A 26,666-nucleotide genomic window follows, 5' to 3' on the forward strand; every position below is an offset into this window, starting at 1 on the left:
CTGTACCATGGACTTAATGTTGTAAAACAGTGTTTGTAAATACAGTTTGATTTGATATGAATATATGAATGACAAGGAAATGATAAAACAGTACAGATTATTTTAGGAAATTGACAGTTCTGCTGTTCAAAGTCTGTTTAATGTTTCCCTTCGTTAGAAACAGCAATATCTGGTCATTTGATTTAGGTCAGGCTGATGTAATTGATACATGAAATGAAATGAAAAACAATTCCAGAAAAGGTATCCTTGCATTAATCCAAGAGTATTTCTCATAAATTCTGACCTAATGCTGCTCATTCATCATGTTGATTTAATCTTGTATGAAGTAATGATAAACTGTTGACTCCTGGGGAAGAATAGATTCTCCCAGATCATCCAATACTTATGATAACCACTATTTGTCTACATGTAGTGGTCGTTTTCCTTTACTGCTGGTCTGTAGGCTGCCTTGCACAGTAAACTCCCATCCAGCTGGCGGCCCTGTTGTGTTTCTGGGTTCGTCACCAACTAGAACGTCCCAAGATTCCTTGACTAGAACACGGAAGTAGGATTGGTAACGAGGTTTTATTGTTCTTTGTGTGCAGTAAAGAAAGACATACTTACTAAACTAAATAGGCTACCCATCTATAATTTGACAGAAAATGTCTAAACTACAGATGTTGTGTGTGTTTTTAAATGATCGTTTATCGGCGGCTGCTGTGGATATTTTTGGTGCAGTTGAGAAAACGGTAGTGGAGTACCAGGAGGAGAATGATCGGCTACGGAGACTGCTGCGGAGGACACCAGAGATACAACTATGTCGAATAGGTTCGTATGTAGATACTGATAGCTAGCTATAGTTATACTTTATTGATAAACTGTTAACTGATCACCACTTCATACACGTTTAAGAAGTTGTTTTTAAACCTACCGTGCATGGATAAAAACATTGTCATAAAAACAGGAAGTGATATTAATTTATAATTCAAAATTGATACACTTTAGAAATAGTAATTGAAAAGTAATTGAAAATGGAGTCTAGTTTTTAATTATTGAATTGGCATTATAGTTAGCCTGGTCTTGAATTTACTGGCTTAAAAATTCAAATAGACCACAACCCTGATGTCTAAAGCCTGTATAGAGTCCCACAGTGGGGGTGTTATAATACCCATACAACCTAGCGCTCAAACAGGGTTCCAATCGTTTTCCCACCATTAATTTTTCCCATAGGGGATTTTAGAAGACGTAAAATTTGGACTGCGGCCGGTCGGTGCTGTGAGCACGGCCTTATTTCTATTAGCATATTGGATGACTGTCATTCATATTCCTTTTGCCCAGCTCAATGTAACATTGATAGGTTTAGGTTACTACATGATACTCACATTTTCCCTATAGCCATCATGAGGTCGCTACAACATAGCCTAGCCTATGAATGATAGTATACAACACAGGTGCACAGGTTGAGAAGAATATCTGTAATCAATGTGACAGACAGCGAGACATTTTAATTCCGCCTTGCACACTCTTGCCTGCATCTAGCTGATCTAGGGTGTAATCATTAGTCCAACTGTTGCAAACAAGAGTTTCTGTTGGACAAATTATTTTTTTGTATTTTTATTTAACCTTTATTTAACCAGGGAGGCTAGTTGAGAACACCTTGATTTAACCAGGTAGGCTAGTTGAGTTCACTTTCGTAACAGAAACATGCAAACAGTATGATCACTTTGAACGTTGTAGCTATAATTCCTTCTTGCGTCTCACCTTTTCCCTTCAGTGCACAACACATCAGCTGTCTGTGACCCGGCAAAAAAATCTTTCCAAGCCAAACCTTCATATCATAACCACTACACACAGCCTTCATCGTTGTCACCATTATTAGCTAAAATGGGGCGGCAGGTAGCCTAGTGGTTAGAGCGTTGGGCCAGTAACCATCAGGTTGCTGGATCGAATCCCCGAGCTGACAAGGTAAAAATCAGTCGTTCTGCCCCTGAACAAGGCAGTTAACCCACTCTTCCCCAGTAGACTGTATTTTGTTAATAAGAATTTGTTCTTAACTGACTTGTCTAGTTAAATTATAACGTCATAGTCAACATAGCTACTAGAACTATCACGTTAGTAAACCCTCTACAATCATGCAGTACAGTGTAGTCAGCAAGCAGTTTAGCAGTTGCACCAATGGAAATAAATTAATAAAAACAAAAGCTTACCTTGAAACGCTATTAGCGCCCACCGCTAACTAGCTAACCATTGGTTACACTAGCATAGCATCCATCTCTTTTTGAGCTGGGTGTTTGAGTAGGCTTAATTAGCTAGCTGCATTCGCTAGCTAAGTGGAAGTGGAAAATAGATCAGATTTAGCCAGCTCTCCCTACCTTCATTTTTGAAGGTATTAAATCATTCTAAAGTGTTCAACTATTGTCTTTCTCTCGTTGAGTCAACTACTCACCACATGTTATGCAGTGCTAGCTAGCTGTAGCTTATGCTTTTAGTACTAGTTTAATTCTCTGATCCTATGAGTGTGTGGACAACATGTCAGTTCATGCTGCAAGAGCTCTGATAGGTTGGAGGACGTCGTCCCGAAGTTGTCCTAATTACTGTGTAAGTCTATAGAAGGGGGTGAGAACATTGAACCTCCTAGGTTTTGTATTGAAGTCATTGTACCCAGAGGAAGACGGAAACTAGCTGTCCTCTGGCTACACCATGGTGCTACCCTACAGAGTACTGTACAGTCGTGGCCAAAAGTTTTGATAATGACACAAATATTCATTTTCAAAGTTTGCTGCTTCAGTGTCTTTAGATATTTTTGTCAGATGTTACTATGGGATACTGACGTATAATTACAAGCATTTCATAAGTGTCAAAGGCTTTTATTGACAATTACATGAAGTTGATGCAAAGAGTCAGTGTTGACCATTCTTTTTCAAGACCTCTGCAATCCGCCCTGGCATGCTGTCAATTAACTTCTGGGCCACATCCTGACTGATGGCAGCCCATCCTTGCGTAATCAATGCTTGGAGTTTGTCACAAAAGGCATTGTTCGTCACTAAACTGTTCCTGGATGGTTGGGAGAAGTTGCTCTCTGAGGATTTGTTGGTACCATTCTTTATTCATGGCTGTTTTCTTAGGCAAAATTGTGAGTGAGCCTACACCCTTGGCTGAGAAGCAACCACACACATGAATGGTCTCAGGATGCTTTACTTTTGGCATGACACAGGACTGATGGTAACGCTCACCTTGTCTTCTCCGGACAAGCTTTTTTCCGAGTTTGCCCCAAACAATCGGAAAGGGGATTCATCAGAGAAAATGACTTTACCCCAGTCCTCACCAGTCCAATCCCTGTACCTTTTGCAGAATATCAGTCTGTCCCTGATGTTTTTCCTGGAGAGAAGTGGCTTCTTTGCTGCCCTTCTTGACACCAGGCCATCCTCCAAAAGTCTTCACCTCACTGTGCATGCAGATGCACTCACGCCTGCCTGCTGCCATTCCTGAGCAAGCTCTGTACTGGTGGTGCCCCGATCATGCAGCTAAATCAACTTTAGGAGATGGTCCTGGCGCTTGCTGGACTTTCTTGGGCGCCCTGAAGCCGCCTTCACAACAACTGAACCGCTCTCCTTGAAGTTCTTGATGATCCGATAAATGGTTGATTTAGGTGCAATCTTACTGGCAGCAATATCCTTGCCTGTGAAGCCCTTCTTGTGCAAAGCAATGATGACGGCACGTGTTTCCTTACAGGTAACCATGGTTACAGAGGAAGAACAATGATTCCAAGCACAGGAGGGTGCAGCTTCCAGTCTGTTATTCGAACTCAATCAGCATGACAGAGTGATCTCCAGCCTTGTCCTCGTTAACACAAGTGTGAGTGTTGACGAGAGAATCACTGACAAGATGCCAACTGGTCCTTTTGTGGCAGGACTGAAATGCAGTGGAAATGTTTTTTGGGGATTCAGTTCATTTGCATGGCAAATAGGGACTTTGCAATTAATTGCAATTCTTCTGATCACTCTACATAACATTCTGGAGTATATGCAAATTGCCATAATACAAACTGAGGCAGCAGACTTTGTGACAATTCATATTTGTGTCATTCTCAAAACCTTTGGCCACGACTGTAGACCTTCATTGAAAAAAAAGTGTGTTTTAATCAATTATTTGGTAGAATAAACAAACATGAGTTGGCGCACACCCAGAAAAATTATTTTGTGTGGAGGTGCTGACTAACGGCGAATAAACTATCAAAAATAAAGCGAGTCGCACACTCCATATATAAACTCCATATATAAACTCCATATATAAACTCCATATATAAACTCCATATATAAACTCCATATATAAACTCCATATATAAACTCCATATATAAACTCCATATATAAACTCCATATGTAAACTCCATGTATAAACTCCATATATAAACTCCATATATAAACTCCATATATAAACTCCATGTATAAACTCCATATATAAACTCCATATATAAACTCCATATATAAACTCCATATGTAAACTCCATATGTAAACTCCATATGTAAACTCCATATATAAACTCCATATATAAACTCCATATATAAACTCCATATATAAACTCCATATATAAACTCCATATATAAACTCCATATGTAAACTCCATATGTAAACTCCATATATAAACTCCATATATAAACTCCATATATAAACTCCATATATAAACTCCATATGTAAACTCCATATATAAACTCCATATGTAAACTCCATATATAAACTCCATATATAAACTCCATATGTAAACTCCATATGTAAACTCCATATATAAACTCCATATATAAACTCCATATATAAACTCCATATGTAAACTCCATATGTAAACTCCATATGTAAACTCCATATGTAAACTCCATATATAAACTCCATATATAAACTCCATATGTAAACTCCATATGTAAACTCCATATGTAAACTCCATATATAAACTCCATATATAAACTCCATATATAAACTCCATATGTAAACTCCATATATAAACTCCATATGTAAACTCCATATGTAAACTCCATATGTAAACTCCATATGTAAACTCCATATATAAACTCCATATGTAAACTCCATATGTAAACTCCATATGTAAACTCCATATGTAAACTCCATATGTAAACTCCATATATAAACTCCATATGTAAACTCCATATGTAAACTCCATATGTAAACTCCATGTGTAAACTCCATGTGTAAACTCCATGTGTAAACTCCATATATAAACTCCATATGTAAACTCCATATATAAACTCCATATGTAAACTCCATATGTAAAATCCATGTGTAAACTCCATATATAAACTCCATATGTAAACTCCATATATAAACTCCATATGTAAACTCCATATATAAACTCCATATGTAAACTCCATATATAAACTCCATATATAAACTCCCAGTAATTTATTGGGTAAATCACCAACGTTTCAGCATCACTGTGCCTTCTTCATATATTCAAAAGGAGAGGCTAAAAGGACAAAACTCTTGATGCTGCAATGATGAAAATATCAACAGCATAATATAAAATAAAAGATTGTGGTGTTTGTAGTTCTTTGTGTTTGTAGTTCTTTGTTTGTAGTCATTTATGTTTGTAGTTCCTTATGTTTGTAGTTCTTTGCGTTTGTAGTTCTTTGCGTTTGTAGTTCTTTGCGTTTGTAGTTATTTGCGTTTGTAGTTATTTGCGTTTGTAGTTATTTGCGTTTGTAGTTCTTTGTGTTTGTAGTTCTTTGTGTTTGTAATTCTTTATGATAGCCACATCAGGAGCTGATTAGCATTTCATTTTTGGGTAGTAAATACAGGTGAATATATTAATAAAAGTCACCTTGTCCGAGAGAGATTTACATGGTTATCAAATGTCACGCCAGGGTAAGACTCCTTATTTTAAGTCATTGTAAAGGGTAAGACTCCTTATTTTAAGTCATTGTAAAGGGTAAGACTCCTTATTTTAAGTCATTGTAAAGGGTAAGACTCCTTATTTTAAGTCATTGTAAAGGGTAAGACTCCTTATTTTAAGTCATTGTAAAGGGTAAGACTCCTTATTTTAAGTCATTGTAAAGGGTAAGACTCCTTATTTTAAGTCATTGTAGAGGGTTAGCCTCCTTATTTTAAGTCATTGTAAAGGGTAAGACTCCTTATTTTAAGTCATTGTAAAGGGTAAGACTCCTTATTTTAAGTCACTGTAAAGGGTTAGCCTCCTTATTTTAAGTCACTGTAAAGGGTAAGCCTCCTTATTTTAAGTCACTGTAAAGGGTAAGACTCCTTATTTTAAGTCATTGTAAAGGGTAAGACTCCTTATTTTAAGTCACTGTAAAGGGTAAGCCTCCTTATTTTAAGTCATTGTAAAGGGTAAGCCTCCTTATTTTAAGTCATTGTAAAGGGTAAGACTCCTTATTTTAAGTCATTGTAAAGGGTAAGACTCCTTATTTTAAGTCATTGTAAAGGGTAAGACTCCTTATTTTAAGTCATTGTAAAGGGTAAGACTCCTTATTTACTTATACAACATAAAACACAGCCCTTATTTTATTGTAAAATCCCCTACGGGGAAAAATGAATGGTGGAAAAACTATTAAAACCATTTCCCTGTTTTGACAGTTAAGTTTTATGGTTATGACTTATACTGTGGTAATTTGGTATTTTATTAGGATTCCCATTAGCTGTTGCAAAAGCAGCAGCTACTCTTCCTGGGGTTCACGTGAAACATGACATCGTCCAGAACATTAATAGACAAGAACAGCTCAAGGACAAAACTACAGAAAATATTTTTTAAAGGCACACGTAGCCTACACCAATATGTCAATACATACGCACAAAATATATAGGTCAAATAGGGGAGACGCATTGTGAGGTGTTGCTTTCTGTTTTCTAAAACAGGTTTGCTGTTCGCTTGAGAAATGTTGATGGAATGGAGTTCGATGCAACAATGGCTCTTCATAATACTGATCGCTTTCTTGAATTTGTTCTGGATTTGGGGACTGTGGTAACCTCTGTATCCAGGCTGTATAGGTAACCTCTGCTCCTCTTCTCTGTCCCTCCAGAACCCGTGCAGCTCTCTGTCTCTGAAGAGGAGGTTCCCCCTGAGCAGCAGCACTGTGAGCAGGAGTGGAGCCCCAGTCTGGGGCAGAAGGACCCAGAGACCAAACAGATTAAAGAGGAACAGGAGGAAGTCAGGACCAGTCAGGAGGAAGAGCAGCTTCAAGGGGTGGAGCCTGATATCATAGAGTTCATATTTACTCCTCCTTGTGTGAAAAGTGAATGTGATCAGGAGGACCCACGTCAAGATCCCATACTAGCTGAACACCCAACTCTCAGTCCACCTAAAATGTCTAAATTACAGTCGTTTCAAGAGTTTTTAAATGAGCGTTTAACGGCGTTTGCTGCTGTGGAGATTTCCGGGGAATTTGCTAAAGCAGTAGCAGAGTACCAGGAAGAGAATGATCGGCTACGGAGACTGCTGCGGATCACACCGGAGATTAAACTATGTAGAATAGGTTAGTATGTGGATCTACTAGGTTCGTATGTGGATCTACTAGGTTCGTATGTAGATCTACTAGGTTCGTATGTGGATCTACTAGGTTCGTATGTGGATCTACTAGGTTCGTATGTGGATCTACTAGGTTTGTATGTAGATCTACTAGGTTCGTATGTAGATCTACTAGGTTCGTATGTAGATCTACTAGGTTCGTATGTGGATGTACTGACAGCTGGATAAAAACATGTCTGTGTCACAAAAACCAGGAAGTTATTTGAAAGTATGAAAATAGGTTCTAGAATTTACTGACTTTAGAAACAGAAAAAAAAGAAACAGCACATTTCTTACATTTTATCTTTCTGTCGTTCAACCTTCCTCAGAGCAAATCTCCCCAAACAGTGGGACAGATGAGGCCACTAAGGCTGCGTTTATACAGGCAGACCAATTCTGCCCCCCCCCCCCCCACCCACCAATCATTTATCTTTTCACTCCAGATCATTTTCAGTGCTGATCTGATTGGTCAATTAATGGGAAAGAGATTAGACTTGGGCAGCCAGAGATAATTACAGACACCTGTGGTAATCTAAAGTAACCCAAAGGGCCACTCGATGTCATATCACATAGAACAGAACATAGAGATGTAATTCTACAAATACAAAATGAGGTGTTTGTATCAGGAACCCATAATCTCAGACAGAACAATACAGACGACAATCTGCAACAAAAAGACAGACAAGGTAAACACATAACACCTCAGTGCTTTCAGGAAGTATTCAGAACGCTTGACTTTTTCCACATTTTGTTACGTTACAGCCTTATTCTAAAATGGATTAAATAGTTTTCCTCATCAATCTACACACAAAACCCCATAATGACATCACAATACCCTGTAATGACATCACAATACCCCGTAATGACATCACAATACCCCATAATGACATCACAATACCCCATAATGACATCACAATACCCCATAATGACATCACAATACCCCATAATGACATCACAATACCCCATAATGACATCACAATACCCCATAATGACAATGCAAAAACAGCTTTTTAGATTTTTTTTTGCATATTCCATTTACATAAGTATTCAGACCCTTTACTCAGTACTTCATTGAAGCACCTTTGGCAGCGATTACAGCCTTGAGTCTTCTTGGGTATGATGCTACAAACTTGGCACACTTGTATTTGGGGAGTTTCTCCCATTCTTCTCTGCAGATCCTCTCAAGCCCTGTCTGGTTGGATGGGGAGCGTTGCTGCACAGCTATTTTCAGGTCTCTCCAGAGATGTTAGATCGGGTTCAAGTCCGGGCTCTGGTTGGGCCCGTCAAGGACATTCAGAGACTTGTCCCGAAGCCACTCCTGCGTTGTCTTGTCTGTGTGCTTAGGGTCGTAGTCCTGTTAAAACCGTCCCGCAGGTGTGATGTTCGGATGTACTGATCCTGTGCAGGTGTTGTTACACGTGGTCTGCCACTGCTAGGACGATCTGCTGTCCGTCCTGTCACCCTGTAGCGCTGTCTTAGGCATCTCACAGTACAGACATTGCAATTTATTGCCCTGGCCACATCTGCAGTCCTCATGCCTCCTTGTAGCATGCCTAAGGCACGTTCACGCAGATGAGCAGGGACCCAGAGCATCTTTATTTTGGTGTTTTTCAGAGTCAGTAGATAGGCCTCTTTAGTGTCCTAAGTTTTCATAACTGTGACCTTAATTGCCTACCGTCTGTAAGCTGTTAGTGTCTTAACGACCGTTCCGCAGGTGCATGTTCATTAATTGTTCATGGTTCATTGGGAAACCGTATTTAAACCCTTAACAATCAAGATCTGTTATTTGGATTTTTACGAATGACCTATGGAAGACAGGGTCCTTATAAAAGGGACATTATTTATATATAGTTTTTAAATAATTGGGTTGTAGCTGGGTAGTGATGGCTATTTAACAGTCTGATGGCCTTGAGATTGAAGCTGTTTTTCAGTCTCTCGGTCCCAGCTTTGATGCACCTGTACTGACCTCGCCTTCTGGATGATAGTAGGGAGAACAGGCAGTGGCTCGGGTGGTTGTTGTCCTTGATCATCTTCCTGGGACATCGGGTGCTGTAGGTGTCCTGGAGGGCAGGCATTGTGCCCCCGGGGATGTGTTTGGCATACCGCTTCACCCTCTGGAGAGCCCTGCAGTTGCGGGTGGTGCAGTTGCCGTACCAGGCGGTGATACAGCCTGACAGGATGCTCTCGATTGTACATCTGTCAAAGTGTCTGAGGGTCTTAGGGGCCAAGCCCCCCGTTGCGCCTTCTTCACCACGCTGTCTGTGTGGGTGGACCATTTCAGTTTGTCAGTGGTGTGTACGCCGAGGAACTTGAAGCTTTTCACCTTCTCCACTGCGGTCCTGTCGATGTGGATTGGGGCTCCCTCTGCTGTCTTGTCGATGTGGATTGGGGCTCCCTCTGCTGTCCTGTCGATGTGGATTGGGGCTCCCTCTGCTGTCTCCTAAAGTCCACGATCAGCTTCGTTTTGTTGATGTTGAGGGAAGGTTATTTTCCTGACACCACTCCACCAGGCCCTCACCTCCTCCCTGTAGTCTGTCTCATCATTGTTGGTAATCAGGCCCTCACCTCCTCCCTGTAGTCTGTCTCATCACTGTTGGTAATCAGGCCTACTACTGTTGTGTCGTCTGCAAACTTGATGATTGAGTTGGAGGCATAAAGTATATATTCAGAAGGGTTGTCGTCTCCTCTTGGTGACACTTCCACCTGGAATTGAAGAGAAGACACGCTGTTAGAGCACCGGACAAAGAGACGAGCAACAAGGTTATTTTCATCCTTGCTTCAGCTCGGTTTCAAGCATCTGGATGTCTGGCCCACGTACATGTTGCCACAGACAGGATGGAATGGAAATCACATGTCATGTGACCACGTCCTTAACACAACCTCTTTTCCAGACCTAGAGTGTCTGGCCACAGAGGTTTTTACCAGGGACCTCAACATACAATACATCCTCATTCAGTCCTAACAGCCTGGATACAGAGATTTTTACCAGGGACCTCACCATACAATACATCCTCATTCAGTCCTAACAGCCTGGATACAGAGGTTTTTACCAGGGACCTCACCATACAATACATCCTCATTCAGTCCTAACAGCCTGGATACAGAGGTTTTTACCAGGGACCTCAACATACAATAATACATCCTCATTCAGTCCTAACAGCCTGGATACAGAGGTTTTTACCAGGGACCTCAACATACAATACATCCTCATTCAGTCCTAACAGCCTGGATACAGAGGTTTTTACCAGGGACCTCACCATACAATACATCCTCATTCAGTCCTAACAGCCTGGATACAGAGGTTTTTACCAGGGACCTCACCATACAATACATCCTCATTCAGTCCTAACAGCCTGGATACAGAGGTTTTTACCAGGGACCTCACCATACCATACATCCTCATTCAGTCCTAACAGCCTGGATACAGAGGTTTTTACCAGGGACCTCACCATACAATACATCCTCATTCAGTCCTAACAGCCTGGATACAGAGGTTTTTACCAGGGACCTCAACATACCATACATCCTCATTCAGTCCTAACAGCCTGGATACAGAGGTTTTTACCAGGGACCTCACCATACCATACATCCTCATTCAGTCCTAACAGCCTGGATACAGAGGTTTTTACCAGGGACCTCAACATACCATACATCCTCATTCAGTCCTAACAGCCTGGATACAGAGGTTTTTACCAGGGACCTCAACATACAATACATCCTCATTCAGTCCTAACAGCCTGGATACAGAGGTTTTTACCAGGGACCTCACCATACAATACATCCTCATTCAGTCCTAACAGCCTGGATACAGAGGTTTTTACCAGGGACCTCACCATACAATACATCCTCATTCAGTCCTAACAGCCTGGATACAGAGGTTTTTACCAGGGACCTCACCATACAATACATCCTCATTCAGTCCTAACAGCCTGGATACAGAGGTTTTTACCAGGGACCTCACCATACAATACATCCTCATTCAGTCCTAACAGCCTGGATACAGAGGTTTTTACCAGGGACCTCACCATACCATACATCCTCATTCAGTCCTAACAGCCTGGATACAGAGGTTTTTACCAGGGACCTCACCATACAATACATCCTCATTCAGTCCTAACAGCCTGGACACAGAGGTTTTTACCAGGGACCTCACCATACATCCTCATTCAGTCCTAACAGCCTGGATACAGAGGTTTTTACCAGGGACCTCACCATACATCCTCATTCAGTCCTAACAGCCTGGATACAGAGGTTTTTACCAGGGACCTCACCATACATCCTCATTCAGTCCTAACAGCCTGGATACAGAGGTTTTTACCAGGGACCTCACCATACATCCTCATTCAGTCCTAATAGCCTGGATACAGAGGTTTTTACCAGGGACCTCACCATACAATAATACATCCTCATTCAGTCCTAACAGCCTGGATACAGAGGTTTTTACCAGGGACCTCACCATACAATACATCCTCATTCAGTCCTAACAGCCTGGATACAGAGGTTTTTACCAGGGACCTCAACATACAATAATACATCCTCATTCAGTCCTAACAGCCTGGATACAGAGGTTTTTACCAGGGACCTCAACATACAATACATCCTCATTCAGTCCTAACAGCCTGGATACAGAGGTTTTTACCAGGGACCTCACCATACAATACATCCTCATTCAGTCCTAACAGCCTGGATACAGAGGTTTTTACCAGGGACCTCACCATACAATACATCCTCATTCAGTCCTAACAGCCTGGATACAGAGGTTTTTACCAGGGACCTCACCATACCATACATCCTCATTCAGTCCTAACAGCCTGGATACAGAGGTTTTTACCAGGGACCTCACCATACAATACATCCTCATTCAGTCCTAACAGCCTGGATACAGAGGTTTTTACCAGGGACCTCAACATACCATACATCCTCATTCAGTCCTAACAGCCTGGATACAGAGGTTTTTACCAGGGACCTCACCATACCATACATCCTCATTCAGTCCTAACAGCCTGGATACAGAGGTTTTTACCAGGGACCTCAACATACCATACATCCTCATTCAGTCCTAACAGCCTGGATACAGAGGTTTTTACCAGGGACCTCAACATACAATACATCCTCATTCAGTCCTAACAGCCTGGATACAGAGGTTTTTACCAGGGACCTCACCATACAATACATCCTCATTCAGTCCTAACAGCCTGGATACAGAGGTTTTTACCAGGGACCTCACCATACAATACATCCTCATTCAGTCCTAACAGCCTGGATACAGAGGTTTTTACCAGGGACCTCACCATACAATACATCCTCATTCAGTCCTAACAGCCTGGATACAGAGGTTTTTACCAGGGACCTCAACATACAATAATACATCCTCATTCAGTCCTAACAGCCTGGATACAGAGGTTTTTACCAGGGACCTCAACATACAATACATCCTCATTCAGTCCTAACAGCCTGGATACAGAGGTTTTTACCAGGGACCTCACCATACAATACATCCTCATTCAGTCCTAACAGCCTGGATACAGAGGTTTTTACCAGGGACCTCACCATACAATACATCCTCATTCAGTCCTAACAGCCTGGATACAGAGGTTTTTACCAGGGACCTCACCATACCATACATCCTCATTCAGTCCTAACAGCCTGGATACAGAGGTTTTTACCAGGGACCTCACCATACAATACATCCTCATTCAGTCCTAACAGCCTGGATACAGAGGTTTTTACCAGGGACCTCAACATACCATACATCCTCATTCAGTCCTAACAGCCTGGATACAGAGGTTTTTACCAGGGACCTCACCATACCATACATCCTCATTCAGTCCTAACAGCCTGGATACAGAGGTTTTTACCAGGGACCTCAACATACCATACATCCTCATTCAGTCCTAACAGCCTGGATACAGAGGTTTTTACCAGGGACCTCAACATACAATACATCCTCATTCAGTCCTAACAGCCTGGATACAGAGGTTTTTACCAGGGACCTCACCATACAATACATCCTCATTCAGTCCTAACAGCCTGGATACAGAGGTTTTTACCAGGGACCTCACCATACAATACATCCTCATTCAGTCCTAACAGCCTGGATACAGAGGTTTTTACCAGGCACCTCAACATACAATACATCCTCATTCAGTCCTAACAGCCTGGATACAGAGGTTTTTACCAGGGACCTCACCATACAATACATCCTCATTCAGTCCTAACAGCCTGGATACAGAGGTTTTTACCAGGGACCTCACCATACAATACATCCTCATTCAGTCCTAACAGCCTGGATACAGAGGTTTTTACCAGGGACCTCACCATACAATACATCCTCATTCAGTCCTAACAGCCTGGATACAGAGGTTTTTACCAGGGACCTCACCATACCATACATCCTCATTCAGTCCTAACAGCCTGGATACAGAGGTTTTTACCAGGGACCTCACCATACAATACATCCTCATTCAGTCCTAACAGCCTGGACACAGAGGTTTTTACCAGGGACCTCACCATACATCCTCATTCAGTCCTAACAGCCTGGATACAGAGGTTTTTACCAGGGACCTCACCATACATCCTCATTCAGTCCTAACAGCCTGGATACAGAGGTTTTTACCAGGGACCTCACCATACATCCTCATTCAGTCCTAACAGCCTGGATACAGAGGTTTTTACCAGGGACCTCACCATACATCCTCATTCATTCCTAATAGCCTGGATACAGAGGTTTTTACCAGGGACCTCACCATACAATAATACATCCTCATTCAGTCCTAACAGCCTGGATCCAGAGGTTTTTACCAGGGACCTCACCATACAATACATCCTCATTCAGTCCTAACAGCCTGGATACAGAGGTTTTTACCAGGGACCTCACCATACAATACATCCTCATTCAGTCCTAACAGCCTGGATACAGAGGTTTTTACCAGGGACCTCAACATACAATACATCCTCATTCAGTCCTAACAGCCTGGATACAGAGGTTTTTACCAGGGACCTCACCATACATCCTCATTCAGTCCTAACAGCCTGGATACAGAGGTTTTTACCAGGGACCTCACCATACATCCTCATTCAGTCCTAACAGCCTGGATACAGAGGTTTTTACCAGGGACCTCAACATACCATACATCCTCATTCAGTCCTAACAGCCTGGATACAGAGGTTTTTACCAGGGACCTCACCATACAATAATACATCCTCATTCAGTCCTAACAGCCTGGATACAGAGGTTTTTACCAGGGACCTCACCATACAATACATCCTCATTCAGTCCTAACAGCCTGGATACAGAGGTTTTTACCAGGGACCTCACCATACAATACATCCTCATTCAGTCCTAACAGCCTGGATACAGAGGTTTTTACCAGGGACCTCAACATACCATACATCCTCATTCAGTCCTAACAGCCTGGATACAGAGGTTTTTACCAGGGACCTCACCATACAATACATCCTCATTCAGTCCTAACAGCCTGGATACAGAGGTTTTTACCAGGGACCTCAACATACCATACATCCTCATTCAGTCCTAACAGCCTGGATACAGAGGTTTTTACCAGGGACCTCACCATACAATACATCCTCATTCAGTCCTAACAGCCTGGATACAGAGGTTTTTACCAGGGACCTCACCATACATCCTCATTCAGTCCTAACAGCCTGGATACAGAGGTTTTTACCAGGGACCTCACCATACATCCTCATTCAGTCCTAACAGCCTGGATACAGAGGTTTTTACCAGGGACCTCAACATACCATACATCCTCATTCAGTCCTAACAGCCTGGATACAGAGGTTTTTACCAGGCACCTCAACATACCATACATCCTCATTCAGTCCTAACAGCCTGGATACAGAGGTTTTTACCAGGCACCTCAACATACCATACATCCTCATTCAGTCCTAACAGCCTGGATACAGAGGTTTTTACCAGGGACCTCACCATACAATACATCCTCATTCAGTCCTAACAGCCTGGATACAGAGGTTTTTACCAGGGACCTCACCATACAATACATCCTCATTCAGTCCTAACAGCCTGGATACAGAGGTTTTTACCAGGGACCTCACCATACAATACATCCTCATTCAGTCCTAACAGCCTGGATACAGAGGTTTTTACCAGGGACCTCACCATACAATACATCCTCATTCAGTCCTAACAGCCTGGATACAGAGGTTTTTACCAGGGACCTCACCATACCATACATCCTCATTCAGTCCTAACAGCCTGGATACAGAGGTTTTTACCAGGGACCTCACCATACAATACATCCTCATTCAGTCCTAACAGCCTGAATACAGAGGTTTTTACCAGGGACCTCACCATACAATACATCCTCATTCAGTCCTAACAGCCTGGATACAGAGGTTTTTACCAGGGACCTCACCATACAATACATCCTCATTCAGTCCTAACAGCCTGGATACAGAGGTTTTTACCAGGGACCTCACCATACAATACATCCTCATTCAGTCCTAACAGCCTGGATACAGAGGTTTTTACCAGGGACCTCACCATACAATACATCCTCATTCAGTCCTAACAGCTGCAGGGCATCAAGTAGAGCTGGGCAATATGGCCTAAAAAATAATATCTACATTTTTTTCAGAGGTTTGGATGATTCACAATAAATCTCGATTTCTTGTTTTTCTCCAAACAAATAAAAAAGGTCAAGACATTCTTCATTGAATGTTCTTTATTAAAATAAAAAGTAGAGCTCAAGGCTTATTTGTGCAAAACAAATGAACAAACCCACACTTTTATTCTATTGTTTAGGAATGTTTAACCACTAGCTGTTTGAATATGTAGTTTATATATAATCATTTTGATTGAAAATGTATTAATTTAGTTAAATTTGTTGTTATAATTAAAACAGCCTGTGGTTCTTTGCTATTGGATTGGCAGAACGACACCACTACTAACACATTAGCCTACACCTGGCCTGAACATCACTACTTTGAATGCACTTTAATTATCCAATGTCACACATACCGATGTCGAGGTGAAACCTGGGCCCAAAGCACTGCAGGCCGGTCCAGTTGTTCAAGCGCAGTGCTTTTATCATGTTGCTCCCGCTGTCAGGCTCATCTTCCCCGATGCCAGAGAGTCTTTGAGACCCGGGGCTATTACTTCACCCCTATGATCATCGGGGAAGTAAGACGTCTGGAGGCAGACATGTTGCAATTTCCAGTAGTCATTTATGTAGTGGACTGTCAAACTTAGGTACAGAGTTTCTGATGTTCTGCTCGACCATAGATCGGCTGAGGTGGAAAAATAAGAAACACGAGCCAGCTTCTCTGTCACTCTTTCGCGGATAGCAGAGTATAATCACCGCAGGGCTTCTTCAGTGAAATACTTGCGACTTGGCAGCTGATATGTGGTCAACTGTGTTACCTAGCAGCTTTTTAAAGCCTGTCTTTTCTGCTGTAAATATATCTTTCGCGTAGTAATAGGTCACTGCATCCGTTATCTCCTTCCAACTCAAACCTTTCTTGTCATAAGAGATAACATTTGAAAAGGATGCGGCTGGTAGTTTGTCTTTTATCAGACGTTTTTCCCGCATTCCTCCCATTCCACCGCGTGTTTCAGTTGAAGGGTTGGTTGTGCTGCTGCTCGTCGTCTTTCGACACATTTTTAAACAGGACATTCGTTTGCTGAACATCAGACCTCTTAAACCCGAACCACTTCCATATTACTGAAAAAACATTGCTGCCCTTTTGGGGGATGATGTTGTCGCTACACTTCTCAGGCGTGGTTACAATATGTGAAAGGCTGTCTCGGGTTGTGATTGGTGGATAACCTCTGTGCACGTCTTGTCATGCAATTGGGACATGATTGGGCTGACAGAGAAGAGACCGTGAGATGCTGCATTTGCAAAACGTTACAACATTACAACAGAACCTCGATTCTTGCGATACAGGCATTTTACATATCACGCTAAAATATATTTGAAAAACTAGATATAGCCCAGCCCTAGTATCAAGACTGTATAGCTATCCAGGCTGTATAGCTGGGTAACCTCTGTATCAAGACTGTATAGCTATCCAGGCTGTATAGCTGGGTAACCTCTGTATCAAGACTGTATAGCTATCCAGGCTGTATAGCTGGGTAACCTCTGTATCAAGACTGTATAGCTATCCTAGCTGTATAGCTGGGTAACCTCTGTATCCAGGCTGTATAGCTGGGTAACCTCTGTATCAAGACTGTATAGCTATCCAGGCTGTATAGCTGGGTAACCTCTGTATCCAGGCTGTATAGCTGGGTAACCTCTTTATCCAGGCTGTATAGCTGGGTAACCTCTTTATCCAGGCTGTATAGCAGGGTAACCTCTGTATCCAGGCTGTATAAGTAACCTTTGTATCCAGGCTGTATAGCTGGGTAACCTCTTTATCCAGGCTGTATAGCTGGGTAACCTCTGTATCCAGGCTGTATAGCTGGGTAACCTCTGTATCCAGGTTGTATAGCAGGGTAACCTCTGTATCCAGGCTGTATAGGTAACCTCTGTATCCAGGCTGTATAGCAGGGTAACCTCTGTATCCAGGTTGTATAGCAGGGTAACCTCTGTATCCAGGCTGTATAGGTAACCTCTGTATCCAGGCTTTATAGCAGGGTAACCTCTGTATCCAGGCTGTATAGGTAACCTCTGTATCCAGGCTGTATAGCAGGGTAACCTCTGTATCCAGGCTGTATAGGTAACCTCTGTATCCAGGCTGTATAGCAGGGTAACCTCTGTATCCAGGCTGTATAGGTAACCTCTGTATCCAGGCTGTATAGGTAACCTCTGTATCCAGGCTGTATAGGTAACCTCTTTATCCAGGCTGTATAGCTGGGTAACCTCTGTATCCAGGCTGTATAGCTGGGTAACCTCTTTATCCAGGCTGTATAGCTGGGTAACCTCTGTATCCAGGCTGTATAGCTGGGTAACCTCTGTATCCAGGCTGTATAGCTGGGTAACCTCTGTATCCAGGCTGTATAGCAGGGTAACCTCTGTATCCAAGCTGTATAGGTAACCTCTGTATCCAGGCTGTATAGGTAACCCCTGTATCCAGGCTGTATAGCTGGGTAACCTCTGTATCCAAGCTGTATAGGTAACCCCTGTATCCAGGCTGTATAGCTGGGTAACCTCTGTATCCAGGCTGTATAGCTGGGTAACCTCTGTATCCAGGCTGTATAGCTGGGTAACCTCTGTATCCAGGCTGTATAGCTGGGTAACCTCTGTATCCAGGCTGTATAGCTGGGTAACCTCTGTATCCAGGCTGTATAGCTGGGTAACCTCTGTATCCAGGCTGTATAGCTGGGTAACCTCTGTATCCAGGCTGTATAGCTGGGTAACCTCTGTATCCAGGCTGTATAGGTAACCTCTGCTCCTTCTCTCCTTCCCTCCAGAATCCCTGCAGCCCTCTGTCTCTGAAGAGGAGGTTCCCTCTGAGCAGCAGCACTGTGAGCAGGAGTGGAGCCCCAGTCTGGGGCAGAAGGACCCAGAGACCAAACAGATTAAAGAGGAACAGGAGGAAGTCAGGACCAGTCAGGAGGAAGAGCAGCTTCAAGGGGTGGAGCCTGATATAATAGAGTTCATATTCTCTCCTTCCTGTGTGAAAAGTGAATGTGATCAGGAGGACCAAACCCAGACTGTGGAGAACAGAGAGAGAGACTCTAAACTAGTGGATCTCAAACCTTCTGGCACTGTGACCCACATTAAGGGTCTCAACATTCCATGTGACCGTCCAGGTAATCAAAACAATGCCTCCAGCCACAGTTCAGCTGTAGGCAGAGACCCAGTAGGACTTGACAACAGTCCACTGTTGGATACCAGCCCAACATTGGATCGAAACCCACCAATGGGGGAACATTGTTCCAAACCCAACACCATGTCTAGAAGAACTCACCACTGTCATGACTGTGGTGAAACATTTGCTCTGAAAGCTGACCTGAAGAGACATGTGACTCTCACCAAGAAGAGACCCAGTGAATGTAGCTTTTGCAAAAAAAGCTTCAACTCCACCTGTAAACTGAAGGCCCATGTCCGACTCTGTCACATTGGGAAACCCTGTGGCATGACCTTCAAACACAACCTGCCCAATCACATGAGGATTCACACAGGAGAGAAATCATTTAGCTGCGGTGACTGTGGAAAAAGCTTCAATCGGAAGATGAGCCTAACTGAACATAAACTGACTCACACAGGAGAGAAACCATTTAGTTGTGGTGACTGTGGGAAAAGCTTCAATCGGAAAGGCCACCTAACCATACACAAACTGACTCACACAGGAGAGAAACCATTTAGCTGTGTTGACTGCGGGAAAAGCTTCAATCGGAAAGGTCACCTAACCATCCACAAACTGACTCACACAGGAGAGAAACCATTTAGCTGTGGTGACTGTGGGAAAAGCTTCAATCGGAAGGGGCACCTAACCATGCACAATCTGACTCACACAGGAGAGAAACCATTTAGCTGTGTTGACTGTGGGAAAAGCTTCAATCGGAAGGAGCACCTAACCATGCACAAACTGACTCACACAGGCGAGAAACCTTTTAGCTGTGGTGACTGCGGGAAAAGCTTCAATCAGAAAGGGGACCTAAGGAGGCACAAACTGATTCACACAGGAGAGAAACACCATAGCTGCTCCGTCTGTGGTAAAGGATTCACTCAGAAGACGAATCTGCTGAGGCATGTGGATAAAGTCCACAAAGGAAGAAAACAGGACAGAAACTGAAAGGGAAGGGGGGGATACCTAGGTAGTGTTCCAACTGAATGCATTCCACTGAAATGTGTCTCCCGCATTTAACCCAACCCCTGTGAATCAGAGAGGTGCTGGGAGGGGCTGCCATAATCGCCGTCCACGTTGTCGGCACCCGGGGATCAGTAGTTTTTTATTTTATTTTACCTTTATTTAACCAGGCAAGTCAGTTAAGAACATTCTTATTTTCAATGACGGCCTAGGAACGGTGGGGTTAACTGCCTTGTTCAGGGGCAGAACGACAGATTTGTACCTTGTCAGCTCGGAGATTCGATTCAAGCAACCTTTCGGTTACTGGAAAGAACATTAGGACAAAGAGATTGTCTGGGGGGAAAATAATGAATGGCAATATCAATATCAAATACTTAGGATCCTTAATGAGTGACAACGAACAACAAATATATACAGATAACTTTATTCCATTACTCAACTATATGAAAGCAGATCTAATTCAATGGAATCATCTTCCTGTAAATCTTAACAGATAAAAGAAACCTCTTCAGAATAGCATATGGCTCCTAAAGGTTTTTGTATTTATTTTCGGTAATACCAATTACCCATCTGAATTATTATTATTTTTTAAGTATACTGGGTCATAAGTCTATATGATCACGATACAGCCACATGATTGGTCAGTGGGGGAGTGGGGTTAGAGCCACATGATTGGTCAGTGGGGGAGAGGGGTTAAAGCCACATGATTGGTCAGTTGGGGAGTGGGGTTAGAGCCACATGATTGGTCAGTGGGAGAGAGGGGTTAAAGCCACATGATTGGTCAGTGGGGGAGTGGGGTTAGAGCCACATGATTGGTCAGTGGGGGAGAGGGGTTAAAGCCACATGATTGGTCAGTGGGGGAGTGGGGTTAGAGCCACATGTGATTGGTCATAAGTCTGTATATGAGCAAATAGAATAAAAAAGGTTTCCATCTTCCTGAGTCTGAGGGGTGGTTTTACCTCCCTGAGTCTGGGGGTGGTTTTACCTTCCTGAGTCTGAGGGGGGGTTTTACCTTCCTGAGTCTGAGGGGGGGTTTTACCTTCCTGAGTCTGAGGGGGGGTTTTACCTTCCTGAGTCTGAGGAGGGGTTTTACCTTCCTGAGTCTGAGGGGGGGTTTTACCTTCCTGAGTCTGAGGGGTGGTTTTACCTTCCTGAGTCTGAGGGGGGGTTTTACCTTCCTGAGTCTGAGGGGTGGTTTTACCTTCCTGAGTCTGAGGGGTGGTTTTACCTTCCTGAGTCTGAGGGGTGGTTTTACCTTCCTGAGTCTGGGGGTGGTTTTACCTCCCTGAGTCTGAGTTAGAAAGTTGGATATCAGAGGTATTACAATGTAAATGTAGGGGGGGGGGGGGGGGGGGGCATAGTGAGAGACCTAATGGGCTGGAAGATTCTCTTCTCATCTTGGAAAAAAAACTATACTAAAAACATAGAGAATTGATCTGCTATCATTGACACAGTGTTGAAATATCATGGGCAACCGAGGAAAAATGAATTGGTACAATTTTACGGCTGTGGCAACCAATAATGCAGGCACTAGGGATGGAGGTGTGGTCAGGTATTATGGATGGAGGTGTGGTCAGGCATTAGGGATGGAGGTGTGGTCAGGTATTATGGATGGAGGTGTGGTCAGGCACTAGGGATGGAGGTGTGGTCAGGCACTAGGGATGGAGGTGTGGTCAGGCACTAGGGATGGAGGTGTGGTCAGGCACTAGGGATGGAGGTGTGGTCAGGCACTAGGGATGGAGGTATGGTCAGGCACTAGGGATGGAGGTGTGGTCAGGCACTAGGGGTGGAGGTGTGGTCAGGCACTAGGGATGGAGGTGTGGTCAGGCACTAGGGATGGAGGTGTGGTCAGGCACTAGGGATGGAGGTGTGGTCAGACATTAGGGATGGAGGTGTGGTCAGGCACTAGGGATGGAGGTGTGGTCAGGCACTAGGGATGGAGGTGTGGTCAGGCATTAGGGATGGAGGTGTGGTCAGGCACTAGGGATGGAGGTGTGGTCAGGCACTAGGGATGGGTTCAGGTCAGAGGAGATGTAGTCATTGTTTGTGTGTGTCTGTAAGTGATTGTTTGTGTCTGGAGTAAAACTTTATTTTTTATTTTTTTAAGTTGGTCAGGTAAGTGAATAAAAAGGCAGGATGTGGACAAATCTCTTAGGAAGCAACAGCGATATGGCCCTCATCAAATATGCAGACGACATGGCTCTGGTTGCTTGCCTGGAGGTCAAGTCCATCTCCAGCTACTCCCAGTCCATTGACTGCCTCTTGATGTGGTTTGACAGTAGTTTTCTTGACCTCAACATCACCAAGAATAAAAAACTGTGCCTTGGAGGAAAGAAAGCTGGGAAATGGAAGCCCTTCTCTCGAGCTTGTCACCGTGTAAGGATGTGGAGCAAGTCACACATTTGAAATACTTAGGGACAATTTTCGACCACAAACTTAGCTTCCAGTAAAACACTGACCTCATCTACAAAAAGTCCAGGCAGCTTATTTCCCTACTTAAGAAACAATTCCGTTTTAATGCAAGCAAACACACTGATCATGGTGTACAAATCCCCGATCGAGTGTTCTCAATTACTACATCCCCTTCGGGTATGGGAACCTCTCAGTGAGAAACAGGAGTTAACTGGCACAAGTTGTGCCAGGCCAGCAAAACTGTCCGCAGCAAACGGCCACAACTCCAAGAACTGTAAACACAAAGCATCACAAGGAAAACTGCAAGCATCCTTCCAAACGCTGCCGTCAGGTCGGAGACGACAGGTGGAACTCACAAAGAAGAACGGTCCCCCCCAAAAAATGTATCCCCTCTGCAGTGACAATCCTTATTAAGGCTGATGAACGGACATGTGAATGTTTAATGTGTTTCATTCTGACATTTCATTCTGACATTTCAATATTTAACGTGTTTCATTCTGACATTTCAATATTTAACGTGTTTCATTCTGACATTTCAATATTTAACGTGTTTCATTCTGACATTTCAATATTTAATGTGTTTCATTCTGACATTTCATTCTGACATTTCAATATTTAACGTGTTTCATTCTGACATTTCAATATTTAACGTGTTTCATTCTGACATTTCAATATTTAATGTGTTTCATTCTGACATTTCAGTCTGACATGTAAATGTTTATTTTGTTTTATTCTGACATTTAATTCTGACATTTCAATATTTAACGTGTTTCATTCTGACATTTAATTCTGGCATTTCAATATTTAATGTGTTTCATTCTGACATGTAAATGTTTAATTTGTTTTATTCTGACATTTAATTCTGACATTTCAATATTTAATGTGTTTCATTCTGACATTTCAGTCTGACATGTAAATGATGTGTATGTTTTATCTCTGTTTTTATTATTTTATTGTAACTCAGAGCGCCATGACACATTTTCATTCTGTTTAAACGTAATAGACAATAAAGTTGGTATTTTCTGCTTATCTTAAAGCCCGGCTCTTTCATCCTTTAAGTTACAGAAAATCAAATTTGATACGGTAAGTAATTGTACAAAGAAGTCCGACTTCGACGTTTATCCCTAACCCTCCGAAAAGAGACACATACATAGAGGTTGGAGCAGGGGGCTACCATACTACAGCACCTGTGGAGCAGTTGTTGTGGGGGGGGGGTTATGTGCCTTGCTCAAGGGCAGGAGAGCAGGTATGGAGCATCTAGGATTTAACACCAGAATCCACTTCCTGTCTCCCAGGGGGATGAGATAATGGTCTTACTGATGTTACCACTTACTTCCTGTCTCCCAGGGGGATGAGAGAATGGTCTTACTGATGTTACCACTCACTTCCTGTCTCCCAGGGTGATGAGAGAATGGTCTTTCTGATGTTACCACTTACTTCCTGTCTCCCAGGGGGATGAGAGAATGGTTTACTGATGTTACCACTTCCTGTCTCCCAGGGGGATGAGAGAATGGTCTTACTGATGTTACCACTTACTTCCTGTCTCCCAGGGTGATGAGAGAATGGTTTACTGATGTTACCACTTCCTGTCTCCCAGGGTGATAAGAGAATGGTTTACTGACGTTACCACTTATTTCCTGTCTCCTAGGGTGATGAGAGAATGGTTTACTGATGTTACCACTTACTTCCTGTCTCCCAGGGTGATGAGAGAATGGTTTACTGATGTTACCACTTACTTCCTGTCTCCCAGGGTGATGAGAGAATTGTTTACTGATGTTACCACTTACTTCCTGTCTCCCAGGGTGATGAGAGAATGGTTTACTGATGTTACCACTTACTTCCTGTCTCCCGGGGTGATGAAAGAATGGTTTACTGATGTTACCACTTACTTCCTGTCTCCCGGGGTGATGAAAGAATGGTTTACTGATGTTACCACTTACTTCCTGTTTCCCAGGGTGATGAGAGAATGGTTTACGGATGTTACCACTTACTTCCTGTCTCCCGGGGTGATGAGAGAATGGTTTACTGATGTTACCCCTTACTTCCTGTCTCCCGGGGTGATGAGAGAATGGTTTGCTGATGTTACCACTTACTTCCTGTCTCCCAGGGGGATGAGAGAATGGTTTACTGATGTTACCACTTACTTCCTGTCTCCCGGGGTGATGAGAGAATGGTTTACTGATGTTACCACTTACTTCCTGTCTCCCGGGGTGATGAGAGAATGGTTTGCTGATGTTACCACTTACTTCCTGTCTCCCGGGGTGATGAAAGAATGGTTTACTGATGTTACCACTTCCTGTCACCCAGGTTGATGAGAGAATGGTTTACTGATGTTACCACTTACTTCCTGTCTCCCAGGGTGATGAGAGAATGGTTTACTGATGTTACCACTTACTTCCTGTCTCCCAGGGTGATGAGAGAATGGTTTACTGATGTTACCACTTACTTCCTGTCTCCCAGGGTGATGAGAGAATGGTTTACTGATGTTACCACTTACTTCCTGTCTAAGGGTGATGAGAGAATGGTTTACTGATGTTACCACTTACTTCCTGTCTCCCAGGTTGATGAGAGAATGGTTTACTGATGTTACCACTTACTTCCTGTCTCCCGGGGTGATGAAAGAATGGTTTACTGATGTTACCACTTACTTCCTGTCTCCCGGGGTGATGAAAGAATGGTTTACTGATGTTACCACTTACTTCCTGTTTCCCAGGGTGATGAGAGAATGGTTTACTGATGTTACCACTTACTTCCTGTCTCCCAGGGTGATGAGAGAATGGTTTACTGATGTTACCACTTACTTCCTGTCTCCCAGGGTGATAAGAGAATGGTTTACTGATGTTACCACTTATTTCCTGTCTCCCAGGGTGATGAGAGAATGGTCTTACTGATGTTACCACTTACTTCCTGTCTCCCGGGGTGATGAAAGAATGGTTTACTGATGTTACCACTTCCTGTAACCCAGGTTGATGAGAGAATGGTTTACTGATGTTACCACTTACTTCCTGTCTCCCAGGGTGATGAGAGAATGGTTTACTGATGTTACCACTTACTTCCTGTCTCCCAGGGTGATGAGAGAATGGTTTACTGATGTTACCACTTACTTCCTGTCTCCCAGGGTGATGAGAGAATGGTTTACTGATGTTACCACTTACTTCCTGTCTCCCAGGGTAATGAGAGAATGGTTTACTGATGTTACCACTTACTTCCTGTCTCCCAGGGTGATGAAAGAATGGTTTACTGATGTTACCACTTACTTCCTGTCTCCCGGGGTGATGAAAGAATGGTTTACTGATGTTACCACTTACTTCCTGTTTCCCAGGGTGATGAGAGAATGGTTTACTGATGTTACCACTTACTTCCTGTCTCCCGGGGTGATGAGAGAATGGTTTACTGATGTTACCACTTACTTCCTGTCTCCCGGGGTGATGAGAGAATGGTTTGCTGATGTTACCACTTACTTCCTGTCTCCCAGGGGGATGAGAGAATGGTTTACTGATGTTACCACTTACTTCCTGTCTCCCGGGGTGATGAGAGAATGGTCTTACTGATGTTACCACTTACTTCCTGTCTCCCAGGGTGATGAAAGAATGGTTTACTGATGTTACCACTTACTTCCTGTCTCCCAGGGTGATGAGAGAATGGTCTTTCTGATGTTAATGATTTATTCAAATCTCTTTCCATCTGTCAAGAGTATTCCTCATTCATTTTGACCTAATGCTGCTCACTCGGGATATTGTTTTAAAATTTTGAGAGTAATGATATACAGTTGACTCCTGATGAGTTTATTTTGTATTAGTGTAAACTCTGTTTTAAGCGAACTACAGTGTTCTTCCAGCCCCAATACCATAACATTCTCTATAACTGCATTCTCTGGTTTTAGTGCACGCTGTCCCATCAGTAGCAGCTGTCAGGAGTCACCCGTGTTACAATTAGTTCTGTCCTTTTATTCAGTTAGAATCTATATCCATTATCACTGGTCTGTACCCTGTAGTAAAACTCCAGGTTATT

At 43.0% G+C, this 26,666-nt stretch overlaps 1 protein-coding gene across 1 annotated transcript; it reads left to right on the forward strand.

The window, feature by feature from the left end:
* Positions 1–460: 460 nt before the first annotated feature.
* On the forward strand, positions 461–21,302 carry LOC110531372 (zinc finger protein 708). Its single transcript, XM_021614563.2, has 3 exons — positions 461–807; positions 7,021–7,473; positions 18,901–21,302. Exons 1-3 carry the CDS (start codon positions 642–644, stop codon positions 20,226–20,228), a joined length of 1,947 nt encoding a protein of 648 aa, XP_021470238.2. The 5' UTR covers positions 461–641; the 3' UTR covers positions 20,229–21,302.
* The last annotated feature ends 5,364 nt before the right edge of the window (positions 21,303–26,666 follow it).

The sequence above is a fragment of the Oncorhynchus mykiss genome, chromosome 9 (genome assembly GCF_013265735.2).
Source record: "Oncorhynchus mykiss isolate Arlee chromosome 9, USDA_OmykA_1.1, whole genome shotgun sequence".
Lineage (NCBI taxonomy): Eukaryota > Metazoa > Chordata > Actinopteri > Salmoniformes > Salmonidae > Oncorhynchus > Oncorhynchus mykiss.

Coding starts and splice junctions, on each gene's coding strand:
- LOC110531372 (XM_021614563.2), top strand. CDS start 642: ATGTCTAAACTACAGATGTTGTGTGTGTTTTTAAATGATCGTTTATCG. Junction 808..7,020: donor GATACAACTATGTCGAATAG/GTTCGTATGTAG, acceptor CTGTCCCTCCAG/AACCCGTGCAGCTCTCTGTC. Junction 7,474..18,900: donor GATTAAACTATGTAGAATAG/GTTAGTATGTGG, acceptor CCTTCCCTCCAG/AATCCCTGCAGCCCTCTGTC.